Source organism: Pinus tabuliformis, chromosome 1_1 (genome assembly GCF_031772625.1).
Source record: "Pinus tabuliformis cultivar Carrire ecotype Pingquan chromosome 1_1, CPIR1, whole genome shotgun sequence".
Classification (NCBI taxonomy): domain Eukaryota; kingdom Viridiplantae; phylum Streptophyta; class Pinopsida; order Pinales; family Pinaceae; genus Pinus; species Pinus tabuliformis.
In genome coordinates, this window is record NC_142297.1 from 702,993,153 (window position 1) to 703,007,251 (window position 14,099).

At 35.3% G+C, this 14,099-nt stretch overlaps 1 protein-coding gene across 1 annotated transcript in view; it reads right to left on the reverse strand.

Moving 5' to 3' along the window:
- Positions 1–13,778, reverse strand: part of LOC149215450 (pectin acetylesterase 8-like) — a 59,638-nt gene extending 45,860 nt beyond the window's left edge. The window contains exons 1-5 of the mRNA XM_089389716.1: positions 13,652–13,778; positions 13,496–13,578; positions 13,013–13,142; positions 12,847–12,926; positions 12,667–12,753 (exon numbers count right to left, since the gene is read on the reverse strand). Coding sequence (XP_089245842.1) covers positions 12,667–12,753; positions 12,847–12,926; positions 13,013–13,142; positions 13,496–13,578; positions 13,652–13,778 — 507 coding nt within the window. The remainder of the gene's footprint in view (positions 1–12,666; positions 12,754–12,846; positions 12,927–13,012; positions 13,143–13,495; positions 13,579–13,651) is intronic.
- Positions 13,779–14,099: the final 321 nt, after the last annotated feature.

Sequence of the window (14,099 nt, forward strand, 5' to 3'; positions counted from 1 at the left end):
TATGTGGAAGTTGTATGTTTCATTTGTAGGAGAGAGTTTATGCATGCTTTGAGTAGACACATAACTCTATTGAATAGTTAAATCTATAGTGCATTGTATTGGATACCAAAATATTGTGCTATGAAAGCTAGCATTGAGTTCTGGAGTGATTATTTTTTTATGTGTTGAAGGGGTCATATACCTGCTGTATTGAGGCATTTTATTGCAACCTGTTGTGTTGAAAAGCTTAAATTAGTTGAATAATAGTGCATAAAATCTCAAAGGTCGTGATTGGTGTTGTAATACATATGATGTAGTGAGCGTGGAACAGGTTGCATTATATACACTATGATTGAAGCACTAAACATGTATGTATGCTCTTCTGGATTGATTGAATGATGTGCATGAATGTTTACTATGAGCATTGGACAAAAGCTAGTCAAATGGTGCATTAAATTCCATGTGCGGTGGCTCTGTCATGACTAAGTTAATTCCTATGTTGCAAGAAACTTCCGACCTCGATGAAGTATATACATGTGTATTCACCTTTTACATTACAATGGCTATTGTTCCTTACTCTAATTTTCTGAACACCGTGTAATTTGATGTGCAATGCATGGGTTGCTGAATTGTTTGTTGAAGCGCATATGGTATTCGTTGAATACCTTTTGAAAACCTCTGTTGAATTTTTTATACCGTTGGGTCATATAAAGTGATATGGTATGAAGTGCATATGGTATATTAAGCTGTGAAGTGTGTATGGTATAATATGAAGTGAGTATGTTGAGCTAATAATTATTTATTTATTGGAATAATAATGTTTACAAAGTTATTGTAGTATGGTATGTACTATTCACTCCCTTTTATATGGTAATGAAGTAGTATGGAGGCATATTTCAGAGACTACATCTTTAATTGATTTTATTTTAAGACATATCCAGTCAGATTTTTTGAAAATACATCAAGTTTTTGTTGCCACCATTGTAATTATTTTGGGCACAGATCAGATCATATGATGCATTCACTTATATTTGTAGTTGAATAAATTCTCTCGGATAAAGAGAACTACCATGAGTGGTCCAGGAAGATAAAACATACCCTTATTTTCAATGAGTTGTGGAAAGGGATTTGTGAAGGAGAAAGATACAATGCACCTGAAAACTCCACTTTAGATAAGGATCTTACCATTTGGGAAAACAAGAACAATAAGGCATATTCCTTGATTGCATATTTCATAAACGAAGAGGTGAGTCAACATATTTTGGCATATTCAAATGGCTTTGAATCCTTAAAGAAGTTGAAGGAATTGTATGACTCGCACTCTGAAATTGAAGTTGTTCGGTTGATCATTAAGTTGTTCAATCTTGAATTGAAAAATGATGACGCTCTTGCCTTAACATTAGAAGTAAGATATATTATGAATGACATATAATCCACTGGTGTTGAAATAGATATTCCTCTCATAGATTTTGTCAAGGCACTATATCCCACCTATTCACATTATCTTGAGTCATTGCAAGAAAGTAGAAAACATAAGTATATTACCTCTGAATCCCTTGAGAATAAGTTTGTGGAAAGAGAGAAGGATTTTGGGAAGAAGAAAACTCCTCAGCCTTATGAAGAAGTTGTGTGCCTTGCAGAAAAAGAGAAGAATCATGCACAATATTCTTCTAGAGGAAGAGGTGATTGAAGAGGAGGAGGAAGGAATAATTTTAGATGTAGGGGTGGCAGACATTTCCAAGGAGAAATGTTTGATATTCATTTCATACGATGCAATAGATATGGACATGATGCTTCCAATTGTAAGCTTCCTTGGGACTAAATCAAGTAGGAAAGAAATGAAGAAAATGGTAAAACACTTGGTAAAGGGAAAGGAAAAGAACCTGAGTCCTCTTAATATGTTTTGGTACATTGCAACATTGGAGTAACTCAAGACTTATTCAATGCTTCACCTGCTTCATGGAAAGATGCTCAATTCCTTTCTTCAGGAGCAACTTTCCACATGACTCTCAAAAAGATATTTTTTTGGAGAATTCACTCACAATATTGATGGAGAAATATACTTTGCAAACAAGTCAAAACTCAAGCCATCAGGTCTTGGTGGAATCAAGCTCAAACTACTTGGACTTTTAGATTTTCTTCTACAAGATGTTCTATATCTGCCAGAGTTGAGGAGAAATTTGTTTTCTTTGGTCCACATCCACCAACAAGGACACTCAATTCACATATTTGATGGCAAGGTTGAGGTGAAGAAAGCATCAGATCTCTCACCTGTAATGACTTGGATAGAGGAAGAAAGACTTCTAAATATGCAAGGAACCTCTACTCGTGCACATAAATTTTCACACATTTCTCACTATGATGAAGGTACATTTCCATCAATTCTTTTATGGCATGCTAGATTTGGACATTTGAACTATGACAACCTTCGTAAATTGAATAAAAATGGTGTCATTTATTTACCTCAAATTCATAGGAAACTTAAGCAATTGGATGATTGTATCTTAGGAAAGCACAAAAAATAACATTTTCATTATTCTCATTCCAGAGAACATATAAATATTGAGCTCATTCATTCTGATTTATGTGGCTCAATGCCTCTTCCTTCTGAAAATTGTAATAAATATAAGATGAACTTTATTGATTAATACAACATAATGTGTTGGCTTTATTTATTGAAGAACAAATCTGAAACATTCAATAACTTTCATGCATGGGTTGAAAATGATGCACAATATCATATTGGCTCTGTTTGTACTGATAATGGGAAATAATACACTTAAAATGAATTTGAAAACTATCTTTGCCAACATGGGATCAACATCAAACTATCACTACTTATAACCCCCAACAAAATAGAGTAGCTGAATGAATGAACAATACAATCTTAAATATGGTATGTTTGATGATGTTTTTAAAGAATTTAAAGTTGGTGTTTTGGGCTGATGCAAATCTATGTGTTGTGTATATAAAGAAGAGGCATCCATCTCATGCTATAAAAAACAGTACTCCCTATGAAATGTGGTATGGACATATTCCTTCGATGAGGCATCTCAGGGTTTTTGGTTCTGCCTATTATGCCTTGATAACTTAGGAATAAAGAAACAAACTCAATGCAAGGCATTTAAAATGTATCTTCTTAGGGTAATCAACAACCTCCAAAGCATACCATCTCTATGTTGAAGTGAGTAAGAAGTTTATAATATCTAGAGATGTGATCTTTCTTGAATCTTCCAAGACTAACAATCTTTTTCAACAACAACTTGATCTCTTGGGTATATTTGGACATGCAAAGTCTTTTGAAGAGTTTGATAATGAGATTCCACATATTGAAGGGGCGATCCATCCACTGATGTCACTTTGAATGATGTGATTGATAAAATTGGGAGATTAAATCTTGATTCAACCCCATCTCAATCAACTAAGCAACTGGGCCATCTCGGAAAGGTCCTCCAAAATGATTGACAAGGTCACTGGAAAGTGTTCATCTTGATGTGGTTGGAAAAAGGGGAACAAGATGCTTTGTTAAAAAAAATGGAGGTGATGTAGACAGTCTTGATTCACCTATTGATATGGATGTTTCTTATGTCTATGAACTGAATTTGTCTACATATTTTGAACCAACTTCTTTCAAAGAAGTCACTTCTCATTATGAATGGAAATAAGTGATGCATGAAGAGTATGATGCTTTGATCAAGAATGGCAATTGGAAGATGGTTGATCCTCCATTGGGAACCAAACCAATAGGCTACAAGTTGGTCTTCAAGAACAGGTATAAAGAAAATGGCCCACTCGACAAGCATAAAGCTAAGCTTGTGGCAAAAGTTTTTGCACAAAAGGAAGGGGTCAGCTATGAGGAGATTTTTCCCTCCACAGAAAAACAAGCTACCATCTAGACACTCTTTTCCTTGGTAGCTTAGAACGGATGGAAAGTCCAAAAAATGGATGTAAAAAATGATTTCCTGAATGGAGATCTAAAAGAGAATGTTTTTATGTCCCAAACAGAAGGATTTGTTATGAAGGGTCAGCAACACAAAGTATGAAATCTTGTAAAATCCTTGTATGGCCCAAGCACCACAATCCTGGTATGAAAAGTTAACTTAGAATATTTTGAAACTCAATTTCAAACATTATGATCTTGATGATGCAACTTTGTTTGTCAAGAAAGTTGGAAAAACAATTTTATATATTTTTCTTTATGTAGATGATCTTATGATGAGCAGGTAAAGAGAGAGCTACATTGCATCCATAAAGAAAGAAATGAGGAAATGTTTCGAAATGACAGATTTTGGCTATGTTCACTAATATCTTGGTATTGAAGTAACTCAACATCTGAATTTTATATTCCTCTTTTAGAAGAAGTACATTGGATATGTTTTTAACATGTTTTGCATGGTTGAGTGTAAACCCTTTATTACTCCAATGGGGAAAAACTTAAAGGTCACATCGACTGCAAGAAAATAGTTTGAGGATGCAACAAAGTATAGAAAACTCATAGGAAGTCTCAAATACCTAAATACTACCAAACCATACATTTCATTTGATGTTGGAATCCTCTCTAGGTTTATGAAAAAACATTGTGAGGATCACTAGTCTACTGCAAAAATATTTCTAAAGCACTTGAAGGGAACTCAAGACTTTGGACTCAAGCATACTTCGGTGGATGACTTCAACTTGATTGGATGCTTTGATTCAGATTTCGATGGAGCTAAAGAAGCCGGAGTGTTAGGCCACTATACTGCTAGTGTAACCCTTATTGTTATTAGTACAACCCTCTTATTATATTATTGTACCCATGTAGTCCCCATATTGTTACTATTGTGCCCCATAGAAGCACACTATTGTTATTATTGTGCCCTTACATTATTATTATTATGTCAGCTCTGATTATATTATGACTCCTTAGACTCCTATATATAGAAAGGAGGTCTTGTCATCTGTAACATCGAATAATTATTCATTTTTGTAATGTAAAGGAGGTTTCCCCGTCGAAGAGGCTGAATTCTAAGGCGTTCAACTATCTTTTCTCTCTTTTTGTGAGCTAGTTTCATAACATTTGGTATCAGAGCTATAGATTATAGGGTTTCGCTGCTCCAAACAGGTCATCGTGGGAGTTTTGCTATAACTATTTCGCTACCAAGTTTCAGAAGCTAAGAAAAAAGCCCATTTGAGACGAAACAGGTCTGAACCTTGGCTTTGAATTTTAGATGCTGTCTCACTATATTTTCGAAGACATAGTCTAAGGAAGTTAGGGTTTTTGCAGACCCCCAAATTACATTCCAAACAGGTGACCTGGGGAAATCAACATAACTTTCTCTCTGAGAATCAGATTGAAATTTCGTAGGAAGTTATAGAAAGGGGACGAACTTTAGTTTCTTGTGTACATTTTTTAGATCCAAAGGTCGAAACAGTGACACGTGTCACATCGTACAAGTTCAATCAACTAAACTAGTATATAATTAGGTCACCGTGGGAGATTTGGCATAACTCTTCCCTGGAGAATCCAATTTGGATCAGGCTGGTGGAATTGGAAAGAGGACACAAAGGGCTACTGCAATTTGTGATTTTAGAACTGGAAGATCCGAAATTACAGCGTTACAGTCGTTTCAAGATCGAGCTCCTAAAATCAATAAAAAGCGAGATGAGGAAGTTTGATGGCAAGGATCTGGTAAATTGGATACTACAGATGGAGAAATATTTTTATCTACATGGTGTACCACTGTTATAAAATGTATGTATTGCATCTAATTATTTAGAACTGAATCAATTTTTATGGTATAAATGGCTTTGTTCCCGAAAACCACTTGTCACGTGGTCAATTTTCACGGAGGAAATGATAGCACAATATGAGGATACAAAGAGAAACTCCTTCTTTATCCAATTGATAAATTTCAAACAAAAGGTTTCAATAAAAGAGCACATTGAATACTTTCAAAAATTGAATAGAAGGGTAAATTATATTCTAGAGAAGCAAAGGATTGATGCCTTCATAGGGACTTTAAATGATAACATTCAACATGAGGTTTGTTTTTGGGAACTTGATTCATTGTAGGAGTTATTCAAGTTGGCAAGAAAAATTGAAAGCGAAATTATGAAAACAAGGAATCCCACCACTGATGACTATAATTATGGAAGTGTTTCTTCTCCTAACCTTCCACAACCTACAAGGCTTACACCACAACATTGGAAGAAAAAGAGAAAAAGGGCTTTGTTACAATTGTGACAGAAATGCACTAAAGGTCATAAGTGTGCTGAGAAGAAATCATTTTATATAGAGTATAAAGAGGAGGAAGAAAAGGGTCAAGAAACATCACAAGAAGAGGATATATGCCAGGACCCAACCCCAGAGAAAGAAGAAATGAATCCGACCATATCTTGTAAAGCATTGGCAAGAATTACCACTCAAAATCTCAAGGTAGAAGGACATATCAAGAAGAAAAAGGTTCAAGAAGTGAAATATCACATTGAGAATGAAGAAATGAATCCAACCATATCTTGTAATGCATTGTCCGGAATTACTACTCCTCAAACTATCAAGATAGAAGGACATATCAAGAAGAAAAATGTCCAAGAAGTGAAAGATCACATCGAGCATCAAGAAATGAATCCGACCATATCTTGTAAAACATTGGAAGAAATTACCACTCCTCAAACTCTCAAGATAGAAGGAAATATCAAGAAGAAAATGGTTCAAGTAATAAAAGAACAGATCAAGCATCAACAACAAGTTCTCCAACTTTTAAAGGATAACGCCACTTTGGTGTAGAATCGAATGAAAAAACAGGTAGATCAACATCGCAGTGAAAAATGTTTTGATGTAGGTGATTGGGTATTTTTACGGTTACATCTCAAGCAAGCTATTTATGAGAAGGAAAAGTTGGCAATACTACATGCACTTAAGAAATGGTGACCTTACGCAATGGGAAGGCACTTCAAGGTAATGATGGATCATGATAGTGTTAAATACATTTTAGAACAAATATTATCATTAGAAGAACATAAAAAATGGGTCACAAATATGTTAGGTTATGATTTTGACATCATCTACAGAAAAGGGAAGAACTTTTTTGCTGCAGATGCACTCTCAAGAAAGATGAGGATGTGGAAGAATTGTTTTGTGCTATTTCTATTATCCAACCAAATTGGATAAACGATGTGAGCGATGAATGGAAGAAGGATGAAGAAGTGTGGCCACTCATTCAAAAGTTGCAAAAGATCCCAATTCAAACAATATTGCTAGAACTTGAAGAGGAAGGAAAAATCATATTGGAACCTAGAGCAGTCACAGAAACAAGAACCCGATAGCTATGAAATCGACCAATTTCAAAGCATCTCATCAAGCGGAAGAACTTACCCACTGAAGATTCCACAAGGGAGGACAAGAATATTCTACAGAAGCATCAAGAACTACTCAAGCATTGAGGACAACAATTTTTGAAGGAGAGGGCCATGTTAAGCCATTATACTACTAGTGTAACCCCTTATTGTTATTAGTACAACCCCCTTATTATATTGTTGTACCCATGTAGTCTCCATATCGTTACTATTGTGCCCCATAGAAGCTCACTATTATTATTATTGTGCCCTTACATTATTATTGTTATGTCAGCTCTGATTATATTATGACTCCTTAGACTCCTATATATAGAAAGGAGGTCTTGTCATCTGTAACATCCAAGAATTATTCATTTTTGTAATGTAAAGGAGGTTTCCCCCTCGAAGAGGATGAATTCTAAGGCGTTCAACTATCTTTTCTATCTTTTTGTGAGTTGGTTTCATAACATGGAGAATCTAATTCAGGCTATGTTATGAGTCTTGGATCAGGAGTTGTCTCCTTGAGGTTATACAAACAATCAGTTCCAACAGATCCTATAATTGTATTAGAATATGCGGCTGTAGTTGAAGCAATGAACGAAAGTGTGTGTCTCAAGAAAATTATAGAAGATTTGTAGGAGAAACAAACACACTCAACTCCTCTTTTGATTGATAACAGTTCTACAATAAAGTTGGCCAAGGACCCAAAGTTCCATGATCGAATGAAGCACATCAATACAAAATACCATATGATTTGACATCATGTTAAGGCCAAAACAATCCACCCACATTGTTCCACAAATGAGTAGTTGTAGACATCTTCACCAAAGTGCTTAAAAGGGAAAAGTTTGAAAGATTCAGAATGATGTTTAGCTCACCAACATCCCTTCAGATTAATGGGGGGAATGTTGACACCTAATATTTGGGATTAGGTAAATTGATGTAAATATTGTAAATAGTAAAAATAAAAGGAATTTGGAAGACGAAGAAATATTGGGAGATGAAACCCAATAGTATCTCTCTCCTTGTATATATTGATATTGTCCCTTAATGCAAATAAATTCAAATTCATGGAGTTACTCCTAGCATGACATTTTATTAGTGAGCTTTGTTAATATTTTCAGATGACATATTATTTTTAAATGAGATCTCTAATAATCGGACATACAAGCTCCTTATTTAATTAAAAAATAGGTATGAGAAGAAGTAATAATAGTAGAACCCATATGCCACCGATGGGGGTGTGAGTTGTCAGATAGAGCCATTAAGGCAGTGATTATGATAAGGACACAAGGAAATGTTTCCATCGCCCACCACATGCTTGAAGCAAAGGGTGTGTTGGCCTTCGACATGCTTAAGACAACAAGAATGCAGGAAGGTGACAAACGTATTTGGGAAAGTTTACTAGCTATGGTGAAGGATAGAAGGCCAGGGTTTGAAAGAGTGGAGGTACTAAAGGCGAGACTAGAGTAGAGGCTTGGGAAGGGACGAGGGCTCCATCGACTCTAAACATTGGCTACTGGGTATGTAAACTAGCTTTTCATCCACTACACCATGATTCCCTATGTTTGGTTTGATAATTGGGGTATTGGGGGCACTGGGTTTGCGGGCGAAAGTAATTCTAGCTGGGAGATATGCATGTTGTCAGGCGTTTGCTGGAATAATCCCAGCTCCATGGGTTCCTCCCTGGTATCAATCTATTATGGGATTTAACTTTCTCCTGTGGAGATTATCAGGCTTCATGGGGCGGGTGGATGTCTGGGATAATACCTTTGTCTTATCTGCATGGCAATCTTGGGGGTTAGGGGCTGGGATGTTATCAATGTCTATGTTTTGATGAATTTTTTTTCTTCGTTTTCTCCATGGGTGTTGAGGATAATTGGTAGGGCTGGCTCGTGAGGGTCGATGACAAGTACCCGAGGAAAGCTAGTAGTGGGGAGGTTGTGGAGGGTAGGGGTCTTCTAAATTCTAGGAATTGGCATGAATTAAGTGCTAGCCATGTTGGCCTCAGCTGGTTGAGGGGAAATCGAGAGGCAAGAAGAGTTTGGGTTGGGTGCCTCTTGTGGCCCAGGGGTCAGATTTTGCACTATAGTGGTAGTTAGGGCAAGGCTAAAACTGTGATGAGTCAGGAGGGATGGGGAATGGTCATACAACGGTGGGTAAGGGAGGTGCGGAACTTGGAACCCATCAGCTTGGCTACTGTGTTATAGGATATATAGTTGGTCCACTGTTGGCACCTTGATCCCAAGGCCAAGACTGAAACATTTGTAAAGAAATGGCCATGTCGGGGCATCTACCGAGGAAAAGTTACCAGGGTGCAGGTCATGGTCATGTTGGGTGGGGGATCCTGCATTTTGGGGTTATAGAAATGAACAAAGGGTGGAAGATTTTGTGAAAAGACAGAGTCTTCAGGTGTTGGAAATAAAAAACATAATGTTATGGAAATCATGTTTTCTTGTTCCCATATCAGGTCCACTAAATGGTAATCATTCTCAGATGCAAAGAGTACAGGGGCTAGTTATGGGCCATCCTCAAGATTTGACCGACAGGTACCGCGACAATGTGACAATGGGTAGACCGGGTTAAGGTAAGGGCCATGGAAAGAGGCCACACGAGATCGAGGTTGAGGCTAAACCAAGCACTTCGGGTAAACGCTGAGGTAGAAAACCAGTGGCCAACTTGATAATTGAAGCAGTTGTTGCGTACAAGGAAGGCACCAAGGAAGAGATTAGGTGGATGATAGAAAAATGGGAGGAAGACATAAACTGACAAGTGAGCATGGATGAACCTGATCTGGAGGACTCGAAGCTCCTAGTTCTAGATTTGGGCAACACTAAAGGAAGAGTGACTAAATTTAAATAGGCCCTACATCTTTATTGGGTGATGAAATGCCTCCGTGGAAAGGCCATGGAGAAAATTTGGATGTCTGCCATCTAGGATTTCGAAAATTACAAACAAGAGTTCCAGAAGCTACAATTTCAATTGCAGAAATAGTATGGTCTCCTTGGCTGCATGGAGAGACACTTCCCGTGCCTGTTTTCACAAAGAGAGTTGCCAGGCTCCAGTGCTAAAGATCTGACCCCATTCGCTTTGGCCTCCACCGAGAACGATGGATAGAATGTTAGATTTCAGTTATTTTTTATTACTTTTCATGCACATAGCTTTTAATTTCCAATTTACAGTCATATTTATATATAGGAAAAAATAATATGGATGTGGACGTGACAATCAAACTTATCTAACTTGGATAGATAGACTCAATATTTTTGGTCAGTGTATGGCTCATCATGCAGTTAGGTGGTCAACATACTTGGTTTCCGGATGGGCAAGTCGATACCACCTAACCTCACTCTATGTGCTTGTAACTTGCTTATTTTATAATGAAAAAGAAGGATTTTCCAAGCTTAACAAAAAGAAATATTATAACCCATATGAATAATATTGGAATTCTTTTATATGGAAAACAAAGATCTTTCTTCAATTTGTTATAGATCCTAATAGCTCCAATCATTTCATTCATTCAATTCCTAGTTGGGAGTAAGTGACATGGCATGACAGAACCAACAAATGATTGTAAGAGTATTCTCCATTCCATCTTCATCCTATGGATTATGGGAATGAGAGGAACGAAAAAGAGAAAGCTATCGAGATAAAATCAATGACTATCACATTACAAGTGTGATGCCCTAACCTCTAAGGTAATTATGCTCAATGGAATATAACTCCTCATTTCATTAGTATGATATCCGTAGGTTCTTTTGGAATCCTAACTATTATAGTGTGAATCAAATTTAATGACATAATTTAGTTTACAATTACAACATAACATTGCTTGCCTACATGTAGATTCCTTCAAGGGAAAGAAAAGGAGAGTAAGGGTCAATTGATATGGATTGTTTCACTCACTCTTCCAAATCAACTAAGGGAGGATAATAACATTGCATTTCAAATGGAGAAATAATATAATGATTCTTAATCATATTCAATGGGGATAGGTGTAAAGATGACAAGAGAAGGGAATTAAAGGTGGAAATTTCTCCAAACCAATATTGAACAAATAACCATTGAAAAACATTAATGGATATCACATAATAGGATTACATCAAGATATGGTTTCATTCTTTGAGAATGGTATATGTCAGAATCAGTAGATGCTACAAGCCTATCGAATTGAGCCTTGGGATGAAGATGTACAAAGTCATATCTTAACAAACAAGGGAACCCTAGGATATTTTCAATGGGTATTCTTGAGCCTAATCCGTTTCATGGAGGCAATGTTTCTTCTCCTAAGATAGAAAGGGGATAGGTGAAAAGAATCAATGGATGTTATTCTAAGGATCTAATTTGGTCCAATACTATATTTATAGAACACTCTATTTACACCTAAAAAGTTAGAATTTTATATAACGTAAGATGAAACTGGCAATTAAAACATGAAATGTTCCAAGCATTTTATTCATACGATAGATGCCAATGAGATGAAATACTAATTTGACATTAAGTAATCCAATTATAAATGTATCCACTATAGATAGATAATTGAATCAATTTTTGGAATATAGAGACAATTCTATGTGTTAATGTCAACAACAATTCAAATTGCTCTACTGGGAAAAATCATTGGCTTTATAAATTTTGAGGGTTAAATCCCTATATCCCCATATAAGATCATTCCCAAATGAAACAATTTATTTTTCCCAATTATATTAGTTCTTAGAACTTGAAATGTTTCAAGCATTTTATTCAAGAAAATTCTCAAATGAAGCAATTTATTTTTCCCAATTATATTAGTTCTTAAAACTTGAATTGTTTCAAGCATTTTATTCCTCCCAATGAGCTGAAATATTGATTTAACATTAAGTAATCCAATTATAAAAGCATTCATTATATATAAAGAACTAATTAATTTCTAGAATAAATAGTTGGAGCCCTCCCAATGAACTGAAATATTGATTTGACTTTAAGTAATCCAATTATAAAAACATTCACTATATATGGACAATTGAATTATTTTTTAGAATAAATAATTGGAGGTCAACAAAGATACAGCACAATTCTAGGTGTTAATATCAACAACAATACAAATTGCAATATAAAAATACATACATATACCTATAGAAACAGCCCGATCAATATATTAATTCATGAATTTAATTAACAAAATAACAAATATTAAATCAAAACTATTTCTATAAATTTAAATACTTTAATTAATGTATAAATTTATTTTTTTATTTATTAGATGAATAAATAACCCTTAAAATATATTCTTTACCATATTTTTAAAATAATAAATATTCTCTAACCATTAGATTCAGAATGGCTGGGCATTTAAATATATACTTCAAGAAATATTGACTTTTGAAAACGTACCTGTTCTGCTTTATCCATTCCTTGAGCCAAAAGATCTTCCATTACAGCTTTCCATATCCTTTGTCCTCTCGAATAAAGTTCGATACCCTGAAATACTGTTCATTAGATACAGAAGTTTCCATTGGTACAGGATTATGAGAATTAAAATTCCTATTCACCTATGTATTGAAATTAACATACCGGCTCTAGTACTTCCACATCTCCGGTGAATGAAGACCCATCACAGTATCTAACCATAACGCGGTTCCATCCATAGAAATCTGTTCAACATTTTTCTCTGCTTTCAATAAATCCTTTAAAAAGCCAATGGATCATCACATTTCTTTAGAATATAGCCTTGAGATACCTGGATTTTGTGTTTGAACATCACTTAAAATTCCTGTAAATTCTATTGATTCCCCCATGTACAGAGATGAACCCAATGCAGATTGAGAGCGGTTCAAGCAGGATGCTGTGTCGTTACACCATCCTCCACCCTGCGTAATAATTTGCACTGGATAAGACTTCAATTCCATCAAGGTAGATGGGTCTTAAAAGTTATAAACACATTATTTTTTAATACCTTGAATCTGCAATAGATATAAAGATGTTAAATAATATCTGGAATCTGCCATAAACATAAAATGTTTTTTTGAAAAATGAAAATAATCACTATAACAAAAAAACCACCCTAACAAAAAAAAATACTAATATTAAACCGACAAAAACAACCTTCGTAAATAAATATATAACAAAAAATTCACCCTAACAAAAAAAATACCCATATTAAATTGACAAAAACAACCTTGGTAAATAAATAAATATAAAAATAACGAGACAGATTACTGACCTGCATGAAAACAAGCCAGCTGTTTGCTCCAGATCCAAATCCTCGGTCTAAATGGTACCCTGGTGGGCTTCCATCTAAACAAACTGCAATAAGCAATGGCCTTATTAGTTCTGCTCAGAAATCAACTTAAATTTTGACACACACAAATACACTTACCAGCTCCTTTGGCTACAGCGTCCTGCAACACAGTGATGTTTACATAGAGTGTCAAATTGGACGAATCAGCAAGTGACAACTCATTTGTTATCACAAATTCCCCACTATGGAGTATTTCTGCATCCATTATTCGTGCCATTCTCATGACAAATATTACAAGGAAAAAATATTTGACAGATCCCCGCGAGTTAACCATATTGGATAGCGAATTATGCCTAAACATACCAAATATTATCAAACAGCGCTGCGAGAAAGTTCAGTCAGTGCTTCTTAAATGCTTAAACCAGCATGATTTTAGTTTTTTAAATGCTTAAACCAACATGATTTTAGTTTTTTTTTTAATTAATATTATTGTAGGGAGTGGGTAGAATGATACATCTGTTTTTGGAGTTCTAGTATTTGGAATTGATTTGCAAGTACTTTTATTTGTGTTTAAATTTTTTTCTAC